The sequence below is a fragment of the Lactuca saligna genome, chromosome 3 (assembly GCF_052625555.1).
Source record: "Lactuca saligna cultivar CGN05327 chromosome 3, ASM5262555v1, whole genome shotgun sequence".
Classification (NCBI taxonomy): domain Eukaryota; kingdom Viridiplantae; phylum Streptophyta; class Magnoliopsida; order Asterales; family Asteraceae; genus Lactuca; species Lactuca saligna.
In genome coordinates this window covers 50,153,381-50,174,318 of record NC_136419.1, presented here as the reverse complement: position 1 = coordinate 50,174,318, position 20,938 = coordinate 50,153,381, and the positions used below count along the sequence as shown (strand labels likewise).

General features: G+C 33.1%; 1 protein-coding gene across 1 annotated transcript; it reads right to left on the bottom strand.

The window, feature by feature from the left end:
• Positions 1-9,587: 9,587 nt before the first annotated feature.
• LOC145036500 (ARM repeat superfamily protein) lies at positions 9,588-16,170 on the bottom strand. Its single transcript, XM_078984960.1, has 20 exons — positions 15,670-16,170; positions 15,403-15,516; positions 15,272-15,337; positions 13,468-13,557; positions 13,271-13,390; positions 13,154-13,182; positions 12,919-13,061; positions 12,751-12,845; positions 12,246-12,332; positions 12,043-12,150; positions 11,868-11,959; positions 11,693-11,774; positions 11,520-11,585; positions 11,331-11,446; positions 11,145-11,265; positions 10,910-11,071; positions 10,688-10,816; positions 10,538-10,606; positions 10,158-10,436; positions 9,588-10,065 (listed from the first exon to the last, which is right to left on the bottom strand). The coding sequence occupies exons 1-20, from the start codon at positions 15,757-15,759 to the stop codon at positions 9,952-9,954; spliced, it is 2,172 nt and encodes a 723-aa protein (XP_078841086.1). The 5' UTR covers positions 15,760-16,170; the 3' UTR covers positions 9,588-9,951.
• Positions 16,171-20,938: the final 4,768 nt, after the last annotated feature.

Sequence of the window (20,938 nt, the reverse complement as noted above, 5' to 3'; positions counted from 1 at the left end):
TGTTATATATGTAGTTCTTTTGATCTTCATTTATTTTTAGGTGATAATTATGTTGTATATTTACTATTATACCCTTGAATCGTTTTTGTTAAGTTGGTTGTTATAATTATCTTTCATGTATTTCTCATGTATAGATCATTAGATTGGTTCAAGAACCATGTTGATGGAAATATTTTCTCAAGATTTGAGAAATATATAGGTAGGGTCGGTCCTGAAAAATAAAATATTCTTAAAAACCCAGGACGAACAAGAAAAAAAAATGACCCTTATCTTTATTATAATTTTGTATTTTTAAATAAAATATATAATAAGCTGAAAGGATTGTAAACTCAATGCATACTTACTACTTAATAGATAAGTATTGCATGTCTTGAAAATGTTATATGAACAAACATTGTTTCTTTTTTTGGATTGAATAACAGTAATGACCGTTTTATCCTTCTTAAAAGCTATAAATAAATGTACATGCTATAACAAAATCTTTGAAACTTCTTAATTTTGTTTATTCTTTTTTTTTCTTTTATGTTTTCTTTAAATCTAGAAAAATTAGAGTCATTATATGTAAAGCATTGTAAAGTTTGTTACATTTCTTAGCAAGTTTACCAGTATTTTTGTGGTTTTATAAAAAAATTGGAAAAATCATCGACTATTTTCTATAACTCTTGACTTTTTTTCAAAGAAACTCATTTTTTTTATATTAGGTATTTATATTTTGGCTTATAATTTCTCTATTTTTCTTATTGTTTCTATCACTGTGTTCTTAATAGTTTTTAACATTAAAATATAAAAAAATATATTTTTTTCAACACAAAGAGAAAACATGTTGTGCTGAAATTTTGTTGATATATATATATATATATATATATATATATATATATATATATATATATATATATATATATATATATATATATATATATAATAGCATTTAAAGTTCATGATCTAAAGGGCTTTGATATCTTAGATTATTTTAAGAATAAAACTGAAGGACAACTTTTAAATTTCAAACTATCTTTAGAATATAATTTAAGCTTTCATGTTTTTCTGGTATAAGCATTTTCAATCTTAGAATTGATTTGATCAATAATAATGTCATTAGGTTCCTTATACATTGAAAAATTATACAATGCCTAAGGAATTTGTTGAATATTGTTGGTGCATGAAAGTGTCCATCAGCAGCTAAGTGTTTATGGTGAGGTGTTGAAGGAATGCAAAGATGTTTTTGGATGTGGACCGAAGTTACCTTGTAACCGAAGTTGGTGATTGGTTGAGTCTGGTGTGCTTTACACCGCAACATGGTACTTGTGTTAGTATTTTATTAAATGATATCTTTTGTTTAGATTTTGTCTGTAATGCATCCTATCTGTTGAAAGTATTTTATGGGTCTATAAATAAAGAGATTATGAGTATGTTGAATGTGTACCTTAAAATTTATAGAAATGTTCAACTTCATATTATTCATCAAAATTATTTTGTTCATCGTTTATCAACTTTAAGTCTTGCATACAAGTTTGGCTAAGATTCAACTAAGTTTTGCATACAAGCTTGGTTGAGATTCAACTAAGTTTTTATCCTTGGTTATATTTATTATTTAATTATTATTCTTATGATTTACGTAATTTAACTTGTTAATTCTACATCTAATTTATTGAAGACCTATTAATGATCCCTTTGAGTTAACATATATAATTACACAATTATTTGTCTTAAAAAAAATTCTCAACAACCGGTATCAAAGCCATAGTGGTTCTTTAAATTATTGATGAAAAAAACAGAGTTTCAAAGGAATATAATGACATTATTATGGATCATGTAACATCCAGATCCTTGAGATACATAATTCCTTGAATTTATAGCTTTTCGAGGGGGGTCACAACGTGAGATGTGATGGTCACGTCGTGAGTATTAGTAGACCAGTTGACAACCTTTTTTTTAGTCTCATGATGTGAGGCATAAGTCTCACGACGTGAGGACGACCTAATGACTCAAAGCCCTAATATTTCATGTATTTAAAGAAATGAGAGGCTAGTGTTGTACATCCTCAGCCTCTTTCACCCTCTAAGCCTTCTGGAACCCTAAATTCAACCCTCTATGAGATCCTTAGTGTCTTGCTTATTTGAAGGATAAAAAGAAAGAGAAGAAGCACCATTGTAAAGGGAGTTTCAAGGAAGCATCATTGTAATAAGCTCTTCTCTTGTTTGAACCATTGAAAGTATCAAGACTAAGACTTTATTTCATTTAATGGTTGGATCTAGGTTTTTGGTCCCATTTCCTTACGTTATAGCTTGTTAGAGTGAAGAAGATCCATAAAGTTAGCAACTTTATGGATTCAACTGGCTTTTTAAGTCTTATATCATCCAGATCTAGATGTTGGTATGGTATTAGAAGCTTATATGAGAACTTGAGGCCATATTTCTACTTTTGACCTAAAATGGTGTAGGGACATGCATGGTGTATGCATGTACACAAAACAAGCATTTTTATGGACCATTAGGGTCCCCTTAAGCTTCTGTAAGAGTTAAAATTAAAGGTTGAACGAATTAAGAACATGAATCGTAGGTTTAGGCTTCAGATCGTTCTCACGGCGTGGGACATGAGGTCTCATGACACGAGCAGGCAAAACCTATCCCTTGCTGAGTTGTCTAAGTCAGGTGAGAGTCTTTGGAATCGGAAAGAGTGACTCTTACGACGTGAGACGCGATGTTAGGTTTTTGAGCCTTTGTAACATCCCGATGATGCGGTACTTCTAATTTTGGACTCTATAATTTTATTATATTGCATTTTGTTCCCTAAGTTAAGAAAGAGTGCAAAGGGCCCATAGTGGCATTTTGATAAAAGTTAGAATTGGATGAGTACATTGGGCGTACACTTCGTACGCAAGGCGTACATGGTATGCATGCAAACCCTAATTTTAGGGCTTTGGCTCATATTTAAGCAACCTTATGGACTCATATCCTCTTCTTACCTAGAATCCTTTCGTGATCCATCAAGCAACCCTAGAGCATGAGAGAGACTTTGAGCTTTAAAGTGAGTTTTGGAGTGATGTTGAAGAAAGAAGAAGGTGGTGAGAAGATCTTGGAGTTGTGCACTTTGGATCTGGTATTTCTTCTTGGTTTGCAACAACTTGAAGGTATAAAGCTTGCATATTTCCCACTCTATCTTGTAGATCTAGGTTTTTGCTCTTTAATTCACCTTTTTGGTCCTAAAATAATGATTCATGAACATAGCATGTTCTTAACCCATTAAGCTATCCTTTCAGACCCTTGGAAGGGTCTTAAGTCATAAATATGGGTTACAAATGGTTGGTTTTGCTCCATACATCATTTAGAAGGTTTTTGGGACTTCTGGGAGTACGCCCCACGTATTTAAAGTACGCCCAGCATATGAGGTCAACCACCCCGATGGTGGTCAACATGCAAGTATGCCCATAGTATGTAGGGAGTACGCCCTGCATACTCACTCTAAGTTGACTCAATTGAGCTGACTTGGCTGGGTTGACAGTTGAGTTGACCAGTTTGACTTTGACTTTGACTAAGTTTGACCTAAGGGTATTTTGGGATTTTAATTGTGATTGGTTACTTGGATGGATAGGTGTCGGTTAGAGCTGAGATTCGGAGTCGATACCTCATCAATTTTGTCCAGTTTGTGAGGTGAGTTTTTCTCATTGTACTGATAAGTCGAATGCACCAAGGCCGGTCTATTGGTTTGATGTCCTACTATTATATGATATGCCGAGTGTGGAGTAGATATGCATGATTATGCTAGTTATCGATATGCTAGTTTGGTAGATCTGTAAGACTACCTGTGATTCTATCTGTATGATTATATGTATATGTTGTTATCTATTATATGTCAACATATTGTGTTGGGTTGAGGTCGTACTGCTTCGTGCGGTGGCTAACAAACCCTGGAGCATTCCAGATATGCACTGAGGGTCGGTTAGGGCATGTCAGACTCATACTGAGGGCTCAAGAGCATTCTAGATACGATCTGAGGACCAGGTGGTATGCCAGACTCGTACTAGGGGCTTAAGGGTATTTCAGTTCGATGACTAATTTGGATCAGGGAGCAAGCCGTACATAAGTTGTGGACCCCGAGGGCAAGCTTATGTGTACCTCAGGGGTAATCTAGTCTTTTAGTTGTGAACCCAGTACATGTTGTTATTGCATATGTTATACGCTTGTGTGTTGGTACTTTGGGGGAAACTAACTAAGCATTGGCTTACAGTTTTGGGTTATGTTTCAGGTACTTCGGATGACTACGGGAAGGCGAAGGCATGACCGTACACATCCTCTTATTTATGACTTATGATTTTGGGGGACTCTGATGTTTGGAAAAATGTTTTGAAAACTATGATTTGTAAACAATTTATGAATGGGATTGATTTTAAATGCTTAAATTTCTTGTGATTTTTATAAGTGTTACAAGTTGGTATCAGAGCCTTGGTTTGAGTGAATTATTGGAACACTCGTGTAAATCTAGTCTCAAACTAAGGAAAAGGTTTTAAAAATGATTTTTCCAAATTGTTTTCAAAATAATCGAAGAGGATGCGATGTATACGATCAGCCGGAGCCAATAAGTAGATCCCAAATTACCACAATGTTATTTGATATTTTGATATGTTAGAATAACATGCTACTGATAAGCTAGGGATCTTCAGGAATTGCATGATAGAATTTCCTGATTATATGATGCTAGATAGCCTAGGGTTATTTCTTATATGGAGTTGACATCATAACTGTAGTTGCTTAGTGTATGTATCATAGTTGTACATAACTAAAATGTTATAGCCTGAGAATGTTTGATTTAGCCTTATTTCCTATTCTTGTTTGATGAAGGGCTTAGGGTAGAATTAAGTATTTGATTGTCTATATGATCCAGTGTTATGTATGATTAACATACACGAGTGTTGCAGGGTCTACAAGTTAGGTTCTCTTTCAACATAGAAATCCTCATAACCATGGATCAACTTCATTCCATGAAATATAAAGAAAATGAAATCTTCCTCTTGAGGTAGTTAATTGTTAAATTTCATATGCTATAATTTTTTAGCATCCTAAAAATAAATTTTGAAACAACAAGAATTGAAGACGACATTTTTTCTCTTTGTTTTGAAAAAAATTATAAATGTCTCCTTTAGATTTTGCTGTTAAAAGCTATCAAAAACTCCAACAACAAGAAAAAAAAAAGATGAATTATAAGTTAAAATAATAATAATAATAAAAAAGTTTGCAAAATGTGCTGCGAGGGGAAAGGGGAGAGGAAAAAAGTTGAAGATTTTTTAAACCGGAAGATTGTGTCTAAACTTCCTAAAAGAGCCAAGTAGAAAAAAATAGCAAAACTTAAGAGCTTTTTCAAAATAAACAAAATTATATATATATATATATATATATATATATATATATATATATATATATATATATATATATATATATATATATATATAAAACGTTCTTTTATATAATTAACCATGAATAAATATATTTTTCAATAAATTTGCAATGATACTTTATATTATTAACTTACAATTAAAATTATAAACCGGTTATATAAGTAAAACTTTATTAAGAACTTACTAAGCATAGTACATTATATAAGATAATCCAAGTGACATTATTTTATATTTTTAGATTTGCAAAAATAATTCTTAATTTGATTAGGGATTATCACTGTTTTTTGTTAACTAACTTTTTATTATGTCAAAATTGCCGACTCATTGATTTTATGTTTTAAAAAGGTAACAAATTCATATTTCTGATAAGGTTTCCTCCTATCTTAGGTTGAATCTATTCTTTTAAATTTTATATTTTTAACCTAAATTTTAAATTTTATTACAAATTCAATTAAAATTTAAAATTTTGTTATGAATTTTACTAAATTTTATTTTTTTTCTTTTAAATTTATTTTCCACAAGATTTTAAAGATTTTTTTATAATATTTTAGAAAAAAAATTCTTAACTCTTTTTCTATTTTTTCTGAAAATTTTTAAAAACTTGTGCTTAACTTTTTTTTTTCTCAACTTTTGTATTGCGTCGTATACATTAGCAAACCAAATTTTCCCCTACTTTTTCATTGTCTAATATGTATTATCAAACCAACTTTTTAAAAAAATAATATTTTTACAAAAATTTTGTTTTATTATTTTTTGGGTTTTAAATCATATTGTCTCATATACATTAGCAAATTTTCATCTTTGATTGTACAACATTTGGATTTGATGAAATAACAAATATTATTTAAAATGCAATGAAATAATAAAACACAACAATTTTAAACGATTATTTTGAAAAAAAATTGGTTTGCTAATGTATATTAGACAATACAAAAGTAGGGAAAAAAAATGTTTGCTAATGTATATGTGTTAATACAAAAGTTGGAAAAAAAATTAAGAAAATATTATAATTTAAAAAAAATGGAAAAAAAAAGGTTGAGAAAAAATCTTCTAAACTATTTAGGTCTTAGAAAAGTTGTAGAAAAATAAATTTAGGGCATATTCCTAACTAAATTTTGAATTTGGGCCGAATTTGTAATAAATTTTAAAACTTTGGTCAAAAGTGTAAAATTTGAAAGATGGGTGACGTATTCAACCTAAGATAGCAGGTAACCTGGTGACGTATTCAACCTAGAATAGTAGGTAACCATATGGAATACATAAGTTGGTTACCCTTTCAAAACATAAAATAGATTTTTTTTGAACCGGCAAATAGAAGGTAATCCGACCCGATGGATCAGGAATGTCTGGCGGGCCACCAAGAGGGGCACCACTCACCACCAAAGGGAACGAAGAATCAAACCCGCCAATTCAGGGAAAATCCCCCAAATGTGCTCAGCTAATAGTAGAACTCTTGACCTCACCCACTGAGGCCTATAACCCAGGATGCATCACAACCAACTAGACTGGTGATCACTTGAATCGATTTTAAGGATAATAAGAGCAACAACCTTATCCAATTAAGAATAATATCACTCACTGAGGCCTAAAATCGATTATTTGACAATTTAAGAATAATAACCTTTTAAATTTGAGGTGGGGTTTTATCAATTGAATCTAGTAGTGTTTTTATACATAAGAGCAACAACATATCCAATTAATTCAATATTTTTAAAAGTCTTGGCAACTCCAAATACAAACTAAATGTCAAATATAAAAGATATTTATAAATCCACACATGCTATCTATTTGTTTGATTGCTTGGCCTTGCAAACCATTTAATGATTCAAATGGTGTTTGAGATTTTTTTTATTTAAAACTAAGTTAGAGATTTTCTATATAAATAATATTAATTATGGAAAATATTATCATAATTAAATGTGAAATATATTAATTATACATAATATTCTCCATAATAAACGTATTTTATATTTTTCAATGAGAAATATTTAATATAATTAATGCATTTCATATTTGATTATGATAATATTTTTCATAATTTATGTTTCTTATGTGTGCTTTTAGGATACATATTAGAAAATCTCAACCAGTTATATGTTTATTTGTAAAATTGCTTATTAGTTTATTCAGTGTTATAAAAGAGTTTTTTTAAATAAAAAAAAAATTTGAATTAGCTTATCTGATGTCGAAACAGAATAAGTTGATAAATTATTTTTAGTGTTTGAGCTTTTATTTTATGTGTAATAATTAACAACTTATCAAAAACTTCTTATTTAAGTCGATAAATGTTTATGAAAACTTTGTATCTAAATGTTAAAAACTACTTATTGTTGGTATCAAACCAGAAGAAATCAATAAACACTTCAAATAGCCAATTTCAAACACCCCTTAATGCTTGACTACAAACTTTTTAAATCTTGACATTTTTTAGCTTTAAGAAAAAACTCGAATTAAAAAAAGAAATTTTGATCGTAAGTTCAAGTTTAAAATTTTTATTTTAACCAAAAAACTCACAATCCAAAAGCTACTTCAAGTAGATTCAGGACCTTTTAGATTTTCACGACTTTTAACTTTTGGTTTTTATACAGTTTTAAACTTTTATAATTTTCTGTTAATTTGCCGAATACTTTTACACAAATAAAAAATACAAATTCGAATTACAAACTACCAGTTTTCAGCTTTACAACTACCAGTTTTAAACTTTTATAATTTTCTGTTAATTTGCCGAATACTTTTACACAAATAAAAACTACAAATTCGAATTACAAACTACCAGTTTTCAGCTTTACAACTACCAGTTAGTTTTGTTAAACACATCCTTAATAGAATGACCATTATAATTTTTCAGTTAATTTGCCGAAAACTTCTACACAAATAAAAGTTATAGTTTCTAACTATCAACTATCAATTTCCAGTTTTACAACTACAAGTTAGTTTTGTCAAACAACTCCTTAATACAATGACCAAGAAAATGATTCAACAATATGCAAATCTTGTAGGTGATTTTGGATTTTCTCAATATTCCATATCTTTTTTGTTTTATAGTTATTTTATTGTTTGACTTCTTATGCTAATTTTAATGGGAAACTGATTGAATAGATAATAACGGTTACATAGGCTAATTCTATATGTACCCCCTCCCCTTCCATTTGTAGTGGATGAGTGTGTATCCCAATAATTTGACAAATTTATGTAAGTAAAGGGGCATACATAGATAAAGTATTATGCATATAAAGTTTGTTTTTCTTAGACCAAGTAAGGACATGTTTTATTTGTATATTCTAGTAGAATTGTATTTGGGTATATTTGTTAGCGTTGTTTCCATAGTTTCATATTTAAAAATACCTAAACTTCTATAGATGGTGTAGAAGACTATATTTCACATGTATTTTTGATATAAATTGTGTAATGATCAAAATGCAGGTTGCTCCCGTCTGAGTTGCAATCCAACCAAGAGTTATCATATGATCAAGAAAAAGACCATGTGTAGGTCTCCGCCTCATGACCCAAAACATATAGTCCTAACATTCACTCAAGGGTTGGTGTAACTGCATATTAACAATTAACTCTGCGTGTAGTTGGAAGATTGCATAAATGCTAAGAAACAACTTAGATTAAGAGGGTCAACGAGAAGTAACCTTAAGCAGCATGTAAACATTGATAACTTCAGACTGATTGTGCTTACAGCCATATGAGCTGCCACCAAATTGTTATCAAACTATAAAGAAGTCGCGTGAAGCCTTAAAATGGCATCAAAATAATTAAAGTAATGATCAGTTTCATGTCAAAACAAACATTCTAGAGAATATTTAGTCTGAGTTGTAATGATTTAGTAACATTGGTTCTAGTTACAAGTTTTGTTGATAGAAGACTTGTGATATATAAGATCCCTTGTATCTAAAAAACGGTATCAACTTCTTGGTTCGATGGCAACTCGGATGTTGAGAAACTAATCTTCCACACGAGTTGCTATCGACCAAAATGGTAGAATATCATTCCTAGGTTCTAGACAAAATGGTAGATAATTTAGTAAACATATTGGTTTATATATAACTTAATTTTGTTATTAAATAAGTTGATTAATTGGTTAATGACAATCAAACATAGCCAATAAAACAGTTAGCAACAAAACCTATAATACCATAAATTTGAATTGTAACAAACATAAAATAAACTTTAAGATAAGAAAGAAACATAGAATACAAAACAAGTAGATTTATTATTATAGTTGACATTGACATTGACATTGACAATCAGTGAATAAAGTTTAAGGTTTAAAATAAGTCGGGATATCTATCTTTTCTGGCTTTGGCCCTTGTGGTCTCCAATAAAAATAACACAGCCACAAGAGCAAACATCCACTGGAGTAATAACAAATACCTCCTCCATCATCCCAGAGCATTCATTCTTCTGGAAGAAAAAAGGGTGAAAGAAAAAAAAAAAAAAAAAAAAAAACCTACAACCCATCATCTTCATAATAACAACTTCTTCACCAGAGACAGAAACTACTAACGATATACAATTTACACTTTATACCCACAAGACAAGACAATGATAGATCATAAATGTAGTTGCCCTGGACCACTTTTTCGCGATGATCTTGAAACAGGTGGCCTGTTCAACTCTGGTGTGGGCCCCCTCACTTCTTCAGCTTTCTCAGCCTCCTTCACCTCCTGTAACTCATTTTTCATTTGTAATTAAATTCGATCATTTCCAAAAAAAATGATAATTAGTGATTTATGAGGTGTTCAATTTATTAAGATACCTTTGAGGAAATGGAAATGTTGCGTGAAAAGGCGCGTGCTTGTGTTTTTGAATGCAAGCGATGTTGGTGTTGTTTCTGTTGGAATCGTTGTAGCCAAGATGCAAAGTTTATTCCATTATTGCTCATGTTCATGTTATGAGAAGAAGAATCTTCCTCCTCATTCATGTTCATGTTATTGAAATCTTGTGAGAGTGTGGAAGGGTTTCGTGAATCTTTGTTGAAGGAATATGAAGGAACTGTCTTCAAACGAGTCCTTAAGATCTTAAACGCTGCACTTTGCTGCATTCGTAGTAAATCAAAATAAACATTTCTTCAATTCATTTTTATCTATCTACTTAGGAAAGAGGACTAGAAGAGTAGATTTCATTAACAAGATTCACCTGAGGAAGTAACATGAGAAGACCATAGAGCGATTTTAACAACCATATGTATCTTCCAGGTTCAAGAAGCTGCATATAAATAATATAAAAAAGTTAACTTTCTTTTAATAGAAATTCAACTTTTTAAATTAAATAGCAATCAACACACACCTGCAGCCTAAGATAAGCAAAAATAGGAGTCTCTAGAAGGTGTATTAATTTGTCGAGCTGAACCAAGAATCTGACATTAATATCCTCCTCTGTTAAAGATTGAATCACAGAACTTGCGTGTTGGTAAGCCTACAACAAAAAAAAAATGAAAATGTAAATAATATTAATTTAATTTTCAAGAATAATGTAATATATTCATATAGGGTAATATAATAACCTTACCTGTGCTAATAAGCAGAGACTTATTATGGCCATTGATGAATGACTCCATGAGGCGTATAATGAAAGAAAGAAGTCTTTTCCAGCAGCGTTAACAAGTGATTGCTTTAAAAGATCTCTTAGATCAGATAACTCAGATGAGGTGAGCAGAATCAAATTTAAAGCCTGAAATACAAAATGAAAAATATTTAATATTTTAAAAATATTCATGATTTTTTTATTGAGTTACTAAAACAACCTGAACCATAGTAGATGCAAAATCCAGATCAGCTTCCCCTTCTAGAATCTTGGAGAGTTCACGGTAAACTCTTTCAGCATCTAAAAGCACACAAAGTCGACGAATAATCAAAGCACCACGTCTGAAAAGGGCAAAATAGTCAATATATATTTTAAAAAAAAGAATTGAAGAGAAATAATTTATCACCTTTCGAGGAGGGCATGATCTGTCCGAAATTTTTGAACTAAGAAAATGACAAGCTGGCGAAAGTTATGTTGGTCTTTTGCAATGGCTGCGTGTACCTCCAGCACCAGGAGCACTACCTACAAAGTTTGTGCCAAATGTCTAAAATACCCTTTCAATAAATAAAGGTATCATCATCATCATGTGGATTACCTGATCAGAGGGGTCTGATAATGACTTGAGAAGTGTGTCAAAAATATCATTCAGAAAAGAGAGGACCTGTTAATGTTATAACACATGAAATTTTTGTAAATTTAAAGATCTCTAAAAGAATATAAAATTAAATAATATAAAAAAAGGTTCATGTAATGAGAATCCAATGTTACCTCCTGACGATGCCTATTCAAAAGGGTTGAAATCCAATGTAGTGATTCAATTCGAGTAGCCTCATGCTCATTAGATAACTGCCTGATAGATTGAGAGGATAAAAAGGTAATTTTACTATGATACTTTACAAATTATAAAATTATTGTAACTTTAGGGTTAAAATTTAAAACAAACCTCCTAGCAATATCAAGGATTGCTCCAACATCAAATCCTTCAGCAGGAGCAGCCTTGATTACACGAAGCTCTTCATTTGTTTCACGGGCTACCTGATAACAACTATCATATCAAAAAAAAAAAAACATACAGAAAAATAAAATATAATTAATGAATAAAAAAAATAAAAACTTACAACTCGTATTTTCTCTTCTTTGTCAGCTATGCATGGTAAGATAGCTCCCAATATATCAGCATAATAAGGTACAAGCTGGTCTCCACCAAGTTTTACAAACTCGTTTATCTGCAGAAAAAAAAAATGATAATAATTGTCCAAGTGATGCCTAAACAAAATAGGTTGCCCAAATAGTTCAAAATTTTCATAAATGACATTATTACCCATGTTATTGCAGTCCACCGAGTGAATTCATCAGGAGAAGCTGCTCTTTGTACAAGTATTTCAGCCATGCGACCATAATCTACAGACTTCAAGATTAGGACTGCTAGAGTCAGAAATTAACAAATAAACTATGAAAAAAAAAACTATATTTTTGGTCCCTGAAGAATCAGTTTGCAACTTTGGTCCTTATATTAATGATTCATAACAATTTTGGTCCCTGAATGGTTAAATCTAACTACACAGTTGTTAATTTATTTTAAAAAAGACTACTTTGGTCCCTGTGGTATAGTATTTTTTCAGTTTTGGTCCAAGGGCAAAATGGTCATTTGAAAAAAAACAGATGAGTAGTTAGATTTAACAATTAAGGGACCAGGAGGACTGTTAGAGAACATCAAAATATAGACCAAGATTGCAAGCTAATTCCTTTAAGGGACCAAACTGTAAATTAGTCAGAAAATAATATAACTGAGAGATCTGATGACAGATTTCTTGTAGAAGTGTTACCGGGGAGTTCTTAATCTCTTGAAGAAACTCTGAAAGTGCTGAGTCAGCTTGCTGGCGGATTTCATGACTAGAATCACTTAACATATTAAATAAACCTGGGATATATCATCATGTAAGTTAATTTCATAAAGAAAAAGTTTATAAAATTTAAAATAAAATATATTTTACCATCAAGAAAATCAGGAAGAAATCCCAACATATCGATGTCTGGAACACTGTCCAAAACAGTGATCCAACCCACCAAAAACTGGCGGACATAAGGATTCAACACATTCATGCGCTCTCTCAACAACGGTATAAATTCCTCAATGCTGATTAAAAAAAAAAAAAAAAGGAAAAGTTAATATGAAAAATGACTAGTTACCCTTATATACAAATATAAAGTAGAACCAAAGATAGTCACCTGAATTGATCACTCTCTGTCACAATGTCCTGTTTTTCCAACAAGTAAAGGGCAATTCAGTAAATAGCATTATATAGAAAATGGGTAAGAGCTAAAATATATAATGAGACCACTTGCCTTTACGAGTCTATCTAAAAGATGGGCAGCGCTTTGTACATTGGGATCTGAATCTGCTGAAAGCTTACATAATGCATCGAATATCTTGTTGAAGTGGAAAATGAATTCTCCTCTCACAACCTGTAAAACTCAAAAGGTAAGTTGAAAATGGTTTATATTAAAAAAGCTTGTTTGATGAAGTTTGGATTCATTCTCACCTTTGCAATGTTGTATAAAGCTTCACAAGCATAGTAGCGAACTCTGCTATCTTGATCAGAGAAAGAGTTTATGACTGGTGGTAGAATTTGCTGGCAGGTCATATCAGAAAAAGAGAAAGTCTTATCAAATTTAAAAAGTAAGTCAAACTTCACATCAACCACTTACTTTTTTGTAACTATTAATAAGATAGTTTAAAGATATAAAAACTAATACCAAAAGAATTGACAATATAAAGAGACATTAAATTCAACCCCTCACGAAAAAGTTTCCTGACCTACTAATAATTTTCTCAAATAGCATGATAGCTAAAAATAAAGAAAAAGAAAATGTGATTACAGAAAGTGTCATCAATAAATTATTATTTAAAGGCATAGTTAGGCAAAGTTCAGAAAAACATGATCAAGAAAAAGTAACTGCATATTGACTAGTCCTTGTGTATAAATATATAATGAGAACCTACATAGGGAATTAATGCCCAGTAGGCTAGTAGAAGTATAAAACTACTGATTATGCTTTCTTCAACATATTGACTAGTCCTTGTGTATCAATTTAATGGTAAAGGGATCAACAAATTCTACTCATAATTTTATATAAATACATTAATAAAACTGAAGTTTTATCTAGTGGTGAGGCTAAAGGAAAACTTCTAAGATGACTCAAATTGCAGCAAAAGCTTGTGCCTCCATATGTAAAAGAAGTGCTAGAAACAGTTCAATAACCACATTTTCAAGTAGCCTACCATCTACCAATTGATTTCAGACTTTCCATCAACAAAGTTGATAGAGATCAGTTCATAGAGTCCAATGGGTCTAGGCCTTGGAAGGTTTAATCACGTAAGAACAAAAAAAGACAGGTGTAGGGCTATGATGTCAGCAGGTTGTTACGTTTTATGGGAATACTATATATAGTAGTGAGTGCATAGAACAAAGTTCTGAAGTCTAAACCAATTTCTTGTATGTTCATGATTATGAAGGTGTTAAAAACCACTCATTAAAACAATAAACCCTAATTTCAAAGTAGATCATCCATGATCATATCTATGAAGTTTATCATCAAAACAAGCAAGTCCTCTACGTATGAGGAGAGAACAGACTTGCAAGAACAACAACAAAAACATAAACCTTGCAAACAAAACTAAAATGTAAGAGAACATCACTTAAAGCTCCCAACTGAGATATGATGATTAAGCTACAGATCATAAAATGTCAAAGAACATGACTCCTAAACAGGCTTTCAATTAATTTGGAGAGTTCTTGTAATGGTTTAGACATTTAAATTATATCACATCTTAAAAAAACTGTGAATGCATGATGCATCAATAATCCTAAACAAGTGATCATCAATATAGACTTTGGAATGCAACAGTTAGTAACCAAGATTGACATGGGTGATCAGTATACAGATTTGAGGTCATTGAATATGCTAGAGGGCTATTCCTTAAACAGGAGTGCATAAATGATGTTATATATGTCATAGAAACATATAGGGTTCACCTCTATAATTTCTATTGAGCATCCCCAACTAATTTGAGATTAATGACTTCTTGTTGTTATGGTACTACAGAGTAAAATAACAAATTAACAGATACACACAGAGATAAAAATGAGGAAAAGGAAAGTTAACTGATCAGCACCCTAACTTATCTCATTTATGAATAACGATTGCACCAAACTAAGGACCTATATCACATAGCATAATTTTTATACCGACTGCAGAAATCTAACAAGTCTATCATAGAGGTTCAACCGATACAGGTGTTCTATGTCATAACAAAAAAAAGTAGCCAAAGAAATTAATCCAAACCTCGAGATGTTGTGCAGCTTCAGCACTCAAACCAACAGTAGCTGCAGCCAAGCCAATCAACCCTCCCTGCAAATATGAATAACAAATTATCAACAATGCCAAGTAAAATCTCAGAATCATTCTGGCTATACCTTGCGGTGATTTGCTTGAGGTGAGTAAGTATACTCATGTGTCAGCAAATTAATCACAGCAGTAATCTTATCATGATCTCCAGCAGCTGTCAATTGCTTTACAATTCCTTCAACCTAAAGAAACAACAACAAAATCATCACCAAATCTAAAACTTAACAATAGATTTTAAACAATAGAACAAAAACAGCACAGTAGTTCAAAATTGACTAAAACAACATATACAGCACATTCCAATATTGATTAAAATAACCAAAAAGCACACTAACCTCAAGCGCCGCATTTTTCCGCTTCTCATATAACTTATCAGAGAGGTTCCGAAGCACGGCGGCCGGAATGGCAGATAAAGCATCCGCCATAACAAACGATAATTATAATAAAATAATTAAATCCTTATCTAGTCGGAGCAAGGCGGATAACAATCAAAGTCGTTTTCTGACCTTCTCTTGCTGGAATCGGAACATCTCCTTCATGGATTACAACTAACAATAACAACAGAGAAATTAAAAGTTACAGAATAAAGAAAACGATGAGCGGATTTTTGGAATTTAAAGGAGAAATTCGATGAGTTCGAGTGTGTTGTAGATCTAAATCGGAGTTTTGAGTGTGTGAATTGGATTGAATGGAAACGGAAAGAGACGCCGGAGATCTGTCGGAGGGATGGTTTCTTAGTTCTCAAGGGCGTGTTTTTGGCGTTTTGGGGTTTGTAATGAATAAGAAGAGCAACGCGTGATAAGTTGGGAGTTGATCACAGAAGTTTGCCAGCTTTTGAGCCCAAGGATAATTATGTAAACTACCCAAATCTACATCAATTTCATAGTTTAATAATAGTACTATTTCATTTTATAGTTTAATATTATTATTTAGGGAAATTTGTAACGAAGTCTTTAAAAATTGGTTCTATTAACGTAAAAATCAGATTACCACTTAGGTAACCAATTACCCCATCTAATCTGGCATTTTCCCACATAAACACTCATCAAATTAAAGTTTTTACATTTTAGTCGTTTCAATCATCGAGAGCTAAATCGAGGGTTTTTACTAAGAGAAATCAACCAAGCAACAAGAAGGAGGCTATTATGTTATTAACGAAGACCAAAATGAGGAATTAGATCACGTATATAGATGTTGAAGAGGAAGATAAATTCAAAACAGACCACCTTCTAGATGCAACGATGTGTGTTTCTGAACACCCTCTGTGGAGATTACGATGCTTACATCCCTGATTTGGAGGACGAGGATGAGGATGAATGTGGATCTGATGTTGAAGATACACCATGGAAATGGAAATGAGCCATCAATCTAAGATGAAGATGGTGTTGTGGTTGAATTTTGCCCCCCGAGGTCCTTTCGTGAAGTGGAACAAGATGAAACATATGCATGGAGAAAGGTATGAGTCTCCTTAACAACTCAATGTTTGTTTAACTAACTATGAAATCAACAATGGGTACCATATGAGATTCCATAAATGTTATAGTGTTAGAATGTTGGTTCAATGTGGTAGGAAAAATGACTAAAACACCTTTCCTATTTAGAATTTGGGCCTCTTGGATGAGTACAGAGATGTCTTTTTGTATTTAAAAAATGATTGATGTGCATAAGTGTGTAAGGAACTTTAAGAATGCTTCCGTAATGAACCCAACATGGCTTGCAAGGTAGTGTTTGAAAGACTTGATTAGGACTCCCACATTGAAATGTAAGTATATGCATGAATTGATACAAAATAAATTTCATTGTGAAGTATCTTTGATTAGGACTCCCACATTGAAATGTAAGTATATGCATGAATTGATACAAAATAAATTTCATTGTGAAGTATCTTGGAGAAAGTGTTATAGAGCTAGGATGAGGGAAATGACTCTCATAGAAGGAATACTAAGTGAACATTATGCTCAAGTAAGGGATTATGCAAATGAATTGTTGAGAGCCAATTTATACCATTAAGGTAATTGTAACTGTTAACCCTAATGAGACCACATGTAACATCCCAAATCCCGAGGTACCAATTTATTTATGTATTTTTTTCTAAATGATTTTATAATAAGAAGTGAGGATTTTCATCTTACGCAGGGCGTACTAGCCATGTACGTCAGGAGTAAGCCTTAGCGAGGATCGGGGTGGAGGCGACGTACGCTGGGCGTACGAGTAGCTACGTCGGGCATACGCATACAGGTGGCAAAACCCTAAATTCAAGTTGTAACCCTATTTAAACACCTTATGCCTCCATTTGACATTTTTAGACAACCTCCCTTCCCTCTAAACCCTATATATCGAACCCTAGCCTTGAGAGTGAGGATCTTGGAGTCTTTTTAGTGATTTTGTGCATTATTGTTGAGGAAGAAGGTGGTGTTACATGCAAGCTTGTAGATCCTAAAACTTCTTCATCGTGTGCATCTTTTGAAGATATAAAGTGTATACCTTGATGTGTTTCTTTCTAGATCTCTTAAATGGGTTTCTATGAGCTTTTTGTCCCAAAGCTTGGACCTTTGTGAGTATGGGTTACTCTAAAGTATTTTGGTTGTCCTTTTCGATGTATTAGAGTGCTTAGAGTTATAAAAATGGTTGTTTGATGGTCCCTTTCCAGCCATGTAAGAGATTGGTGGTGTTGAGTATGTATTAAGCTCTTTTTAGCCATGCAAAAGCTTAAAGTTATGGACTTTGTGTATTAAGACGTTTTATGGAGGTCAGATCTATGTTTGGATTGCATGTCTTAACGATTAAGACATTTCAGAGTGGTTTTGGGGATCAAACGACGTACGCCCCGTGTACTTCTGGCTATGCCCAACATATCCAGACCTGACCTCCGACCCACCTGGTTCTTCGAGTACACCGCGTATAGGAGGAGTGTATGCCCATCGTACGTGTTGGGCGATGGGTAATTGGCTTTTGCTGATTTTTGACTTTTGGTCAAGATTTAGGGTTTGGTACCATGGAAGGGACATTATGGTCTTTTTACCCTTAAGGGGCATAGTTGTGGGATTTGGACTTATGAGTTAATGTAACATCCCGATGATAATGTACTTCTAATTTCAACCCTATAACTTAATTATGTTGTATATTGGTCCCTTAGTTCAAGAAAGTGTGCAAAAGGATCCCCTAGTGGCATTTTTGCAATTTGGTCTCAGGGGAGTACGCCATGCATACGTGTATACGCTGAGCATACTTTCCATATTTGGAAACCCTGATTTTTGGGGTTTAGCTCATATTTAAACACCCTTATGGCTTCATTTCCCCTCACCTCATCAGCCTCCATCCCTCTTTAGACGTTTTGCAACCCTAGTTCCCCTTGAGAAGCTATTTTCAACCTAAGTGTGTGTGTGTGTGTGTGTTTTGTGCTTAGAAGAAGGAAGGAAGGAAGACAAGCTCATCTTGGAAGAGTGAAGCATTTTGGATCTAGAGTTTCTACATTATTTTCAACCTTTCCAAGGTATAAAGCTTGAAACTTTATCCATCTAGAATATAGATCTAGATTTGGATGTCTTTATGGAGTTTTGGTCCCAAAAATGTTAAATCTTGAACATGGAATGTTCTTGACCATTCAGTTGTCCTTTCAGACCCTATAAGGGGTCTTAAGTCATAAAATTGGGTTCAAAATGGTTAGTTTTGCTCCATGCATCATTTAGAAGGTCTTAATGGAATAAGACCTTGAGTTAAGCACTTATTGGGCATGCTAAGTCATAAAGTTGGAGACTTTATGACTCCTAGGAGTATTTTAGCCATGGATCTGAATTATCAATGTAAGAGATTTAGCCATTAAGCTCTTAATGGATTGTTGGACTTCTGAGAGTACGCCCAACGTACTCGGAGTACACCCTGCGTACGAGGTCAACCACCCTGATGGTGGTCAACATGGGAGGCTGCGTGCACACCCATTATACGTATACTGAGTTGATTCGGTCGAGTTGACTCGGTTGGGTTGACTCAGTTGACCTAGCTAGTGTTAAGGCCAAGATCATCAATCCTATCTAGGATCCCCGATCTCAAAGATTTCTAAGGATCCTTAAACCTATCCAGGATCCCAGATCTTAAAGGAGTCTCATGATCCCGAACATACATCAGCATCCTGAACATCACCATTATTATTTCCTAACAAGTTTAACGACTATATTTCTTGTTTATTTCTCACATGTGTAGAAATGGTCAACATAAGACTCGTTCACAACGAAGAACCACTTCAACCATGCTTAAAACTCAGGAATACCAAGTCAAAGCACGTTGTAAATATCAGTTCAGCAGGATCCCGGAAATATCAGACATTTAGTTACTTAACCTAGAGTATATATGCACTTGTAAAACACACACAACAGGCACAATCTTTTGACACCTTACATACTTAGAGCTGGGCAAACACTTGTAATTAGATTTTATCATCATCTCTGTAGTTTACATTCAAATCAATAAGATCGTACAAGGTAGGTGATCATTATCACCTCCCAAGGTTTTATGTCGAAGATCCTAGCAAGGATCAATGGTTTTCCTTGTAAACTACTCGTATTATTTTTATCTCAATTCAGTACTCACATTATTCACAACACCACAACCTCTCATATACCTTGGTTGATATCTACATAGTTGATTTTGACCAAAACAATTTGGCGCCATCCGTGGGACCGTGGTGTTCTTAATTCTCGAAAATTATGTCTACACAACCAACTTTATCTTCTTCCTCTATTCATCCTATTTCCTCAAAAAATCTTCCACCACCTCCAAAAGGATCTACCAGTTAAAGGAAAACTTCAGATATCTCTAAAAAGCACACATCTTCGATCATCAACCATGTGAATCCGGGATCCCTGAGATTTCAGGATCCTCCTATTCCGTAACAACGAACTCTTCTCCATGGTGAAGATGGTAAAGAAACAAATAAACCAACATCGGGAGGAAAACAAGACTATACTCAAAGAGATGGAAAGAATGAGAGTGGAGATCCATAAACCCCAATGAGCAACACCCTCGATCTTGCAACCCAAGATCCTGAACTTTGACAATGTAGGATCCTCAGGAAATTGTTGGGATATAGGATCCTCTTATGGGTTTTGAGTATTACAACATTCCTATGGTGCACATGCAACCCTAATAGCTTTGGATCTAGGTTTTTCTCAAATTATACATGCAAATAAATTATCTAAAGCAAGAAACCTAATCTAGCATACAATTTTCGAATTTAACAAATAAAATAGGGTTAAAAGAATACCTTTCTTGTTAATAGCTTGATTTTGACCTTCAAGAGCTTAGTGCCTTAATTGCTACACCTCTAATGAAGTCACAAACACCACTTAGCAAAAGATGAACAAGAGAGAGAGGATGGAGGCTATCATTTCCGGCTAAGGTTCTTCTATATAGCATAGGGCCAAAAACAATAGCCAAAGGGGTCCTTATATAGTCAAGTTGCTACTAGGGTTTTCAACTGGAAACCCTAATTCCCTTTCTTAGGCCTAAAGCAATCCACATGTAACACCCGAGTTCAGGAGTGCAAGTTCCGGGTTCAAAGTGTAAATAAGGATGTTCAACTCGGCGAGTCCATGGGTGGACTCGACG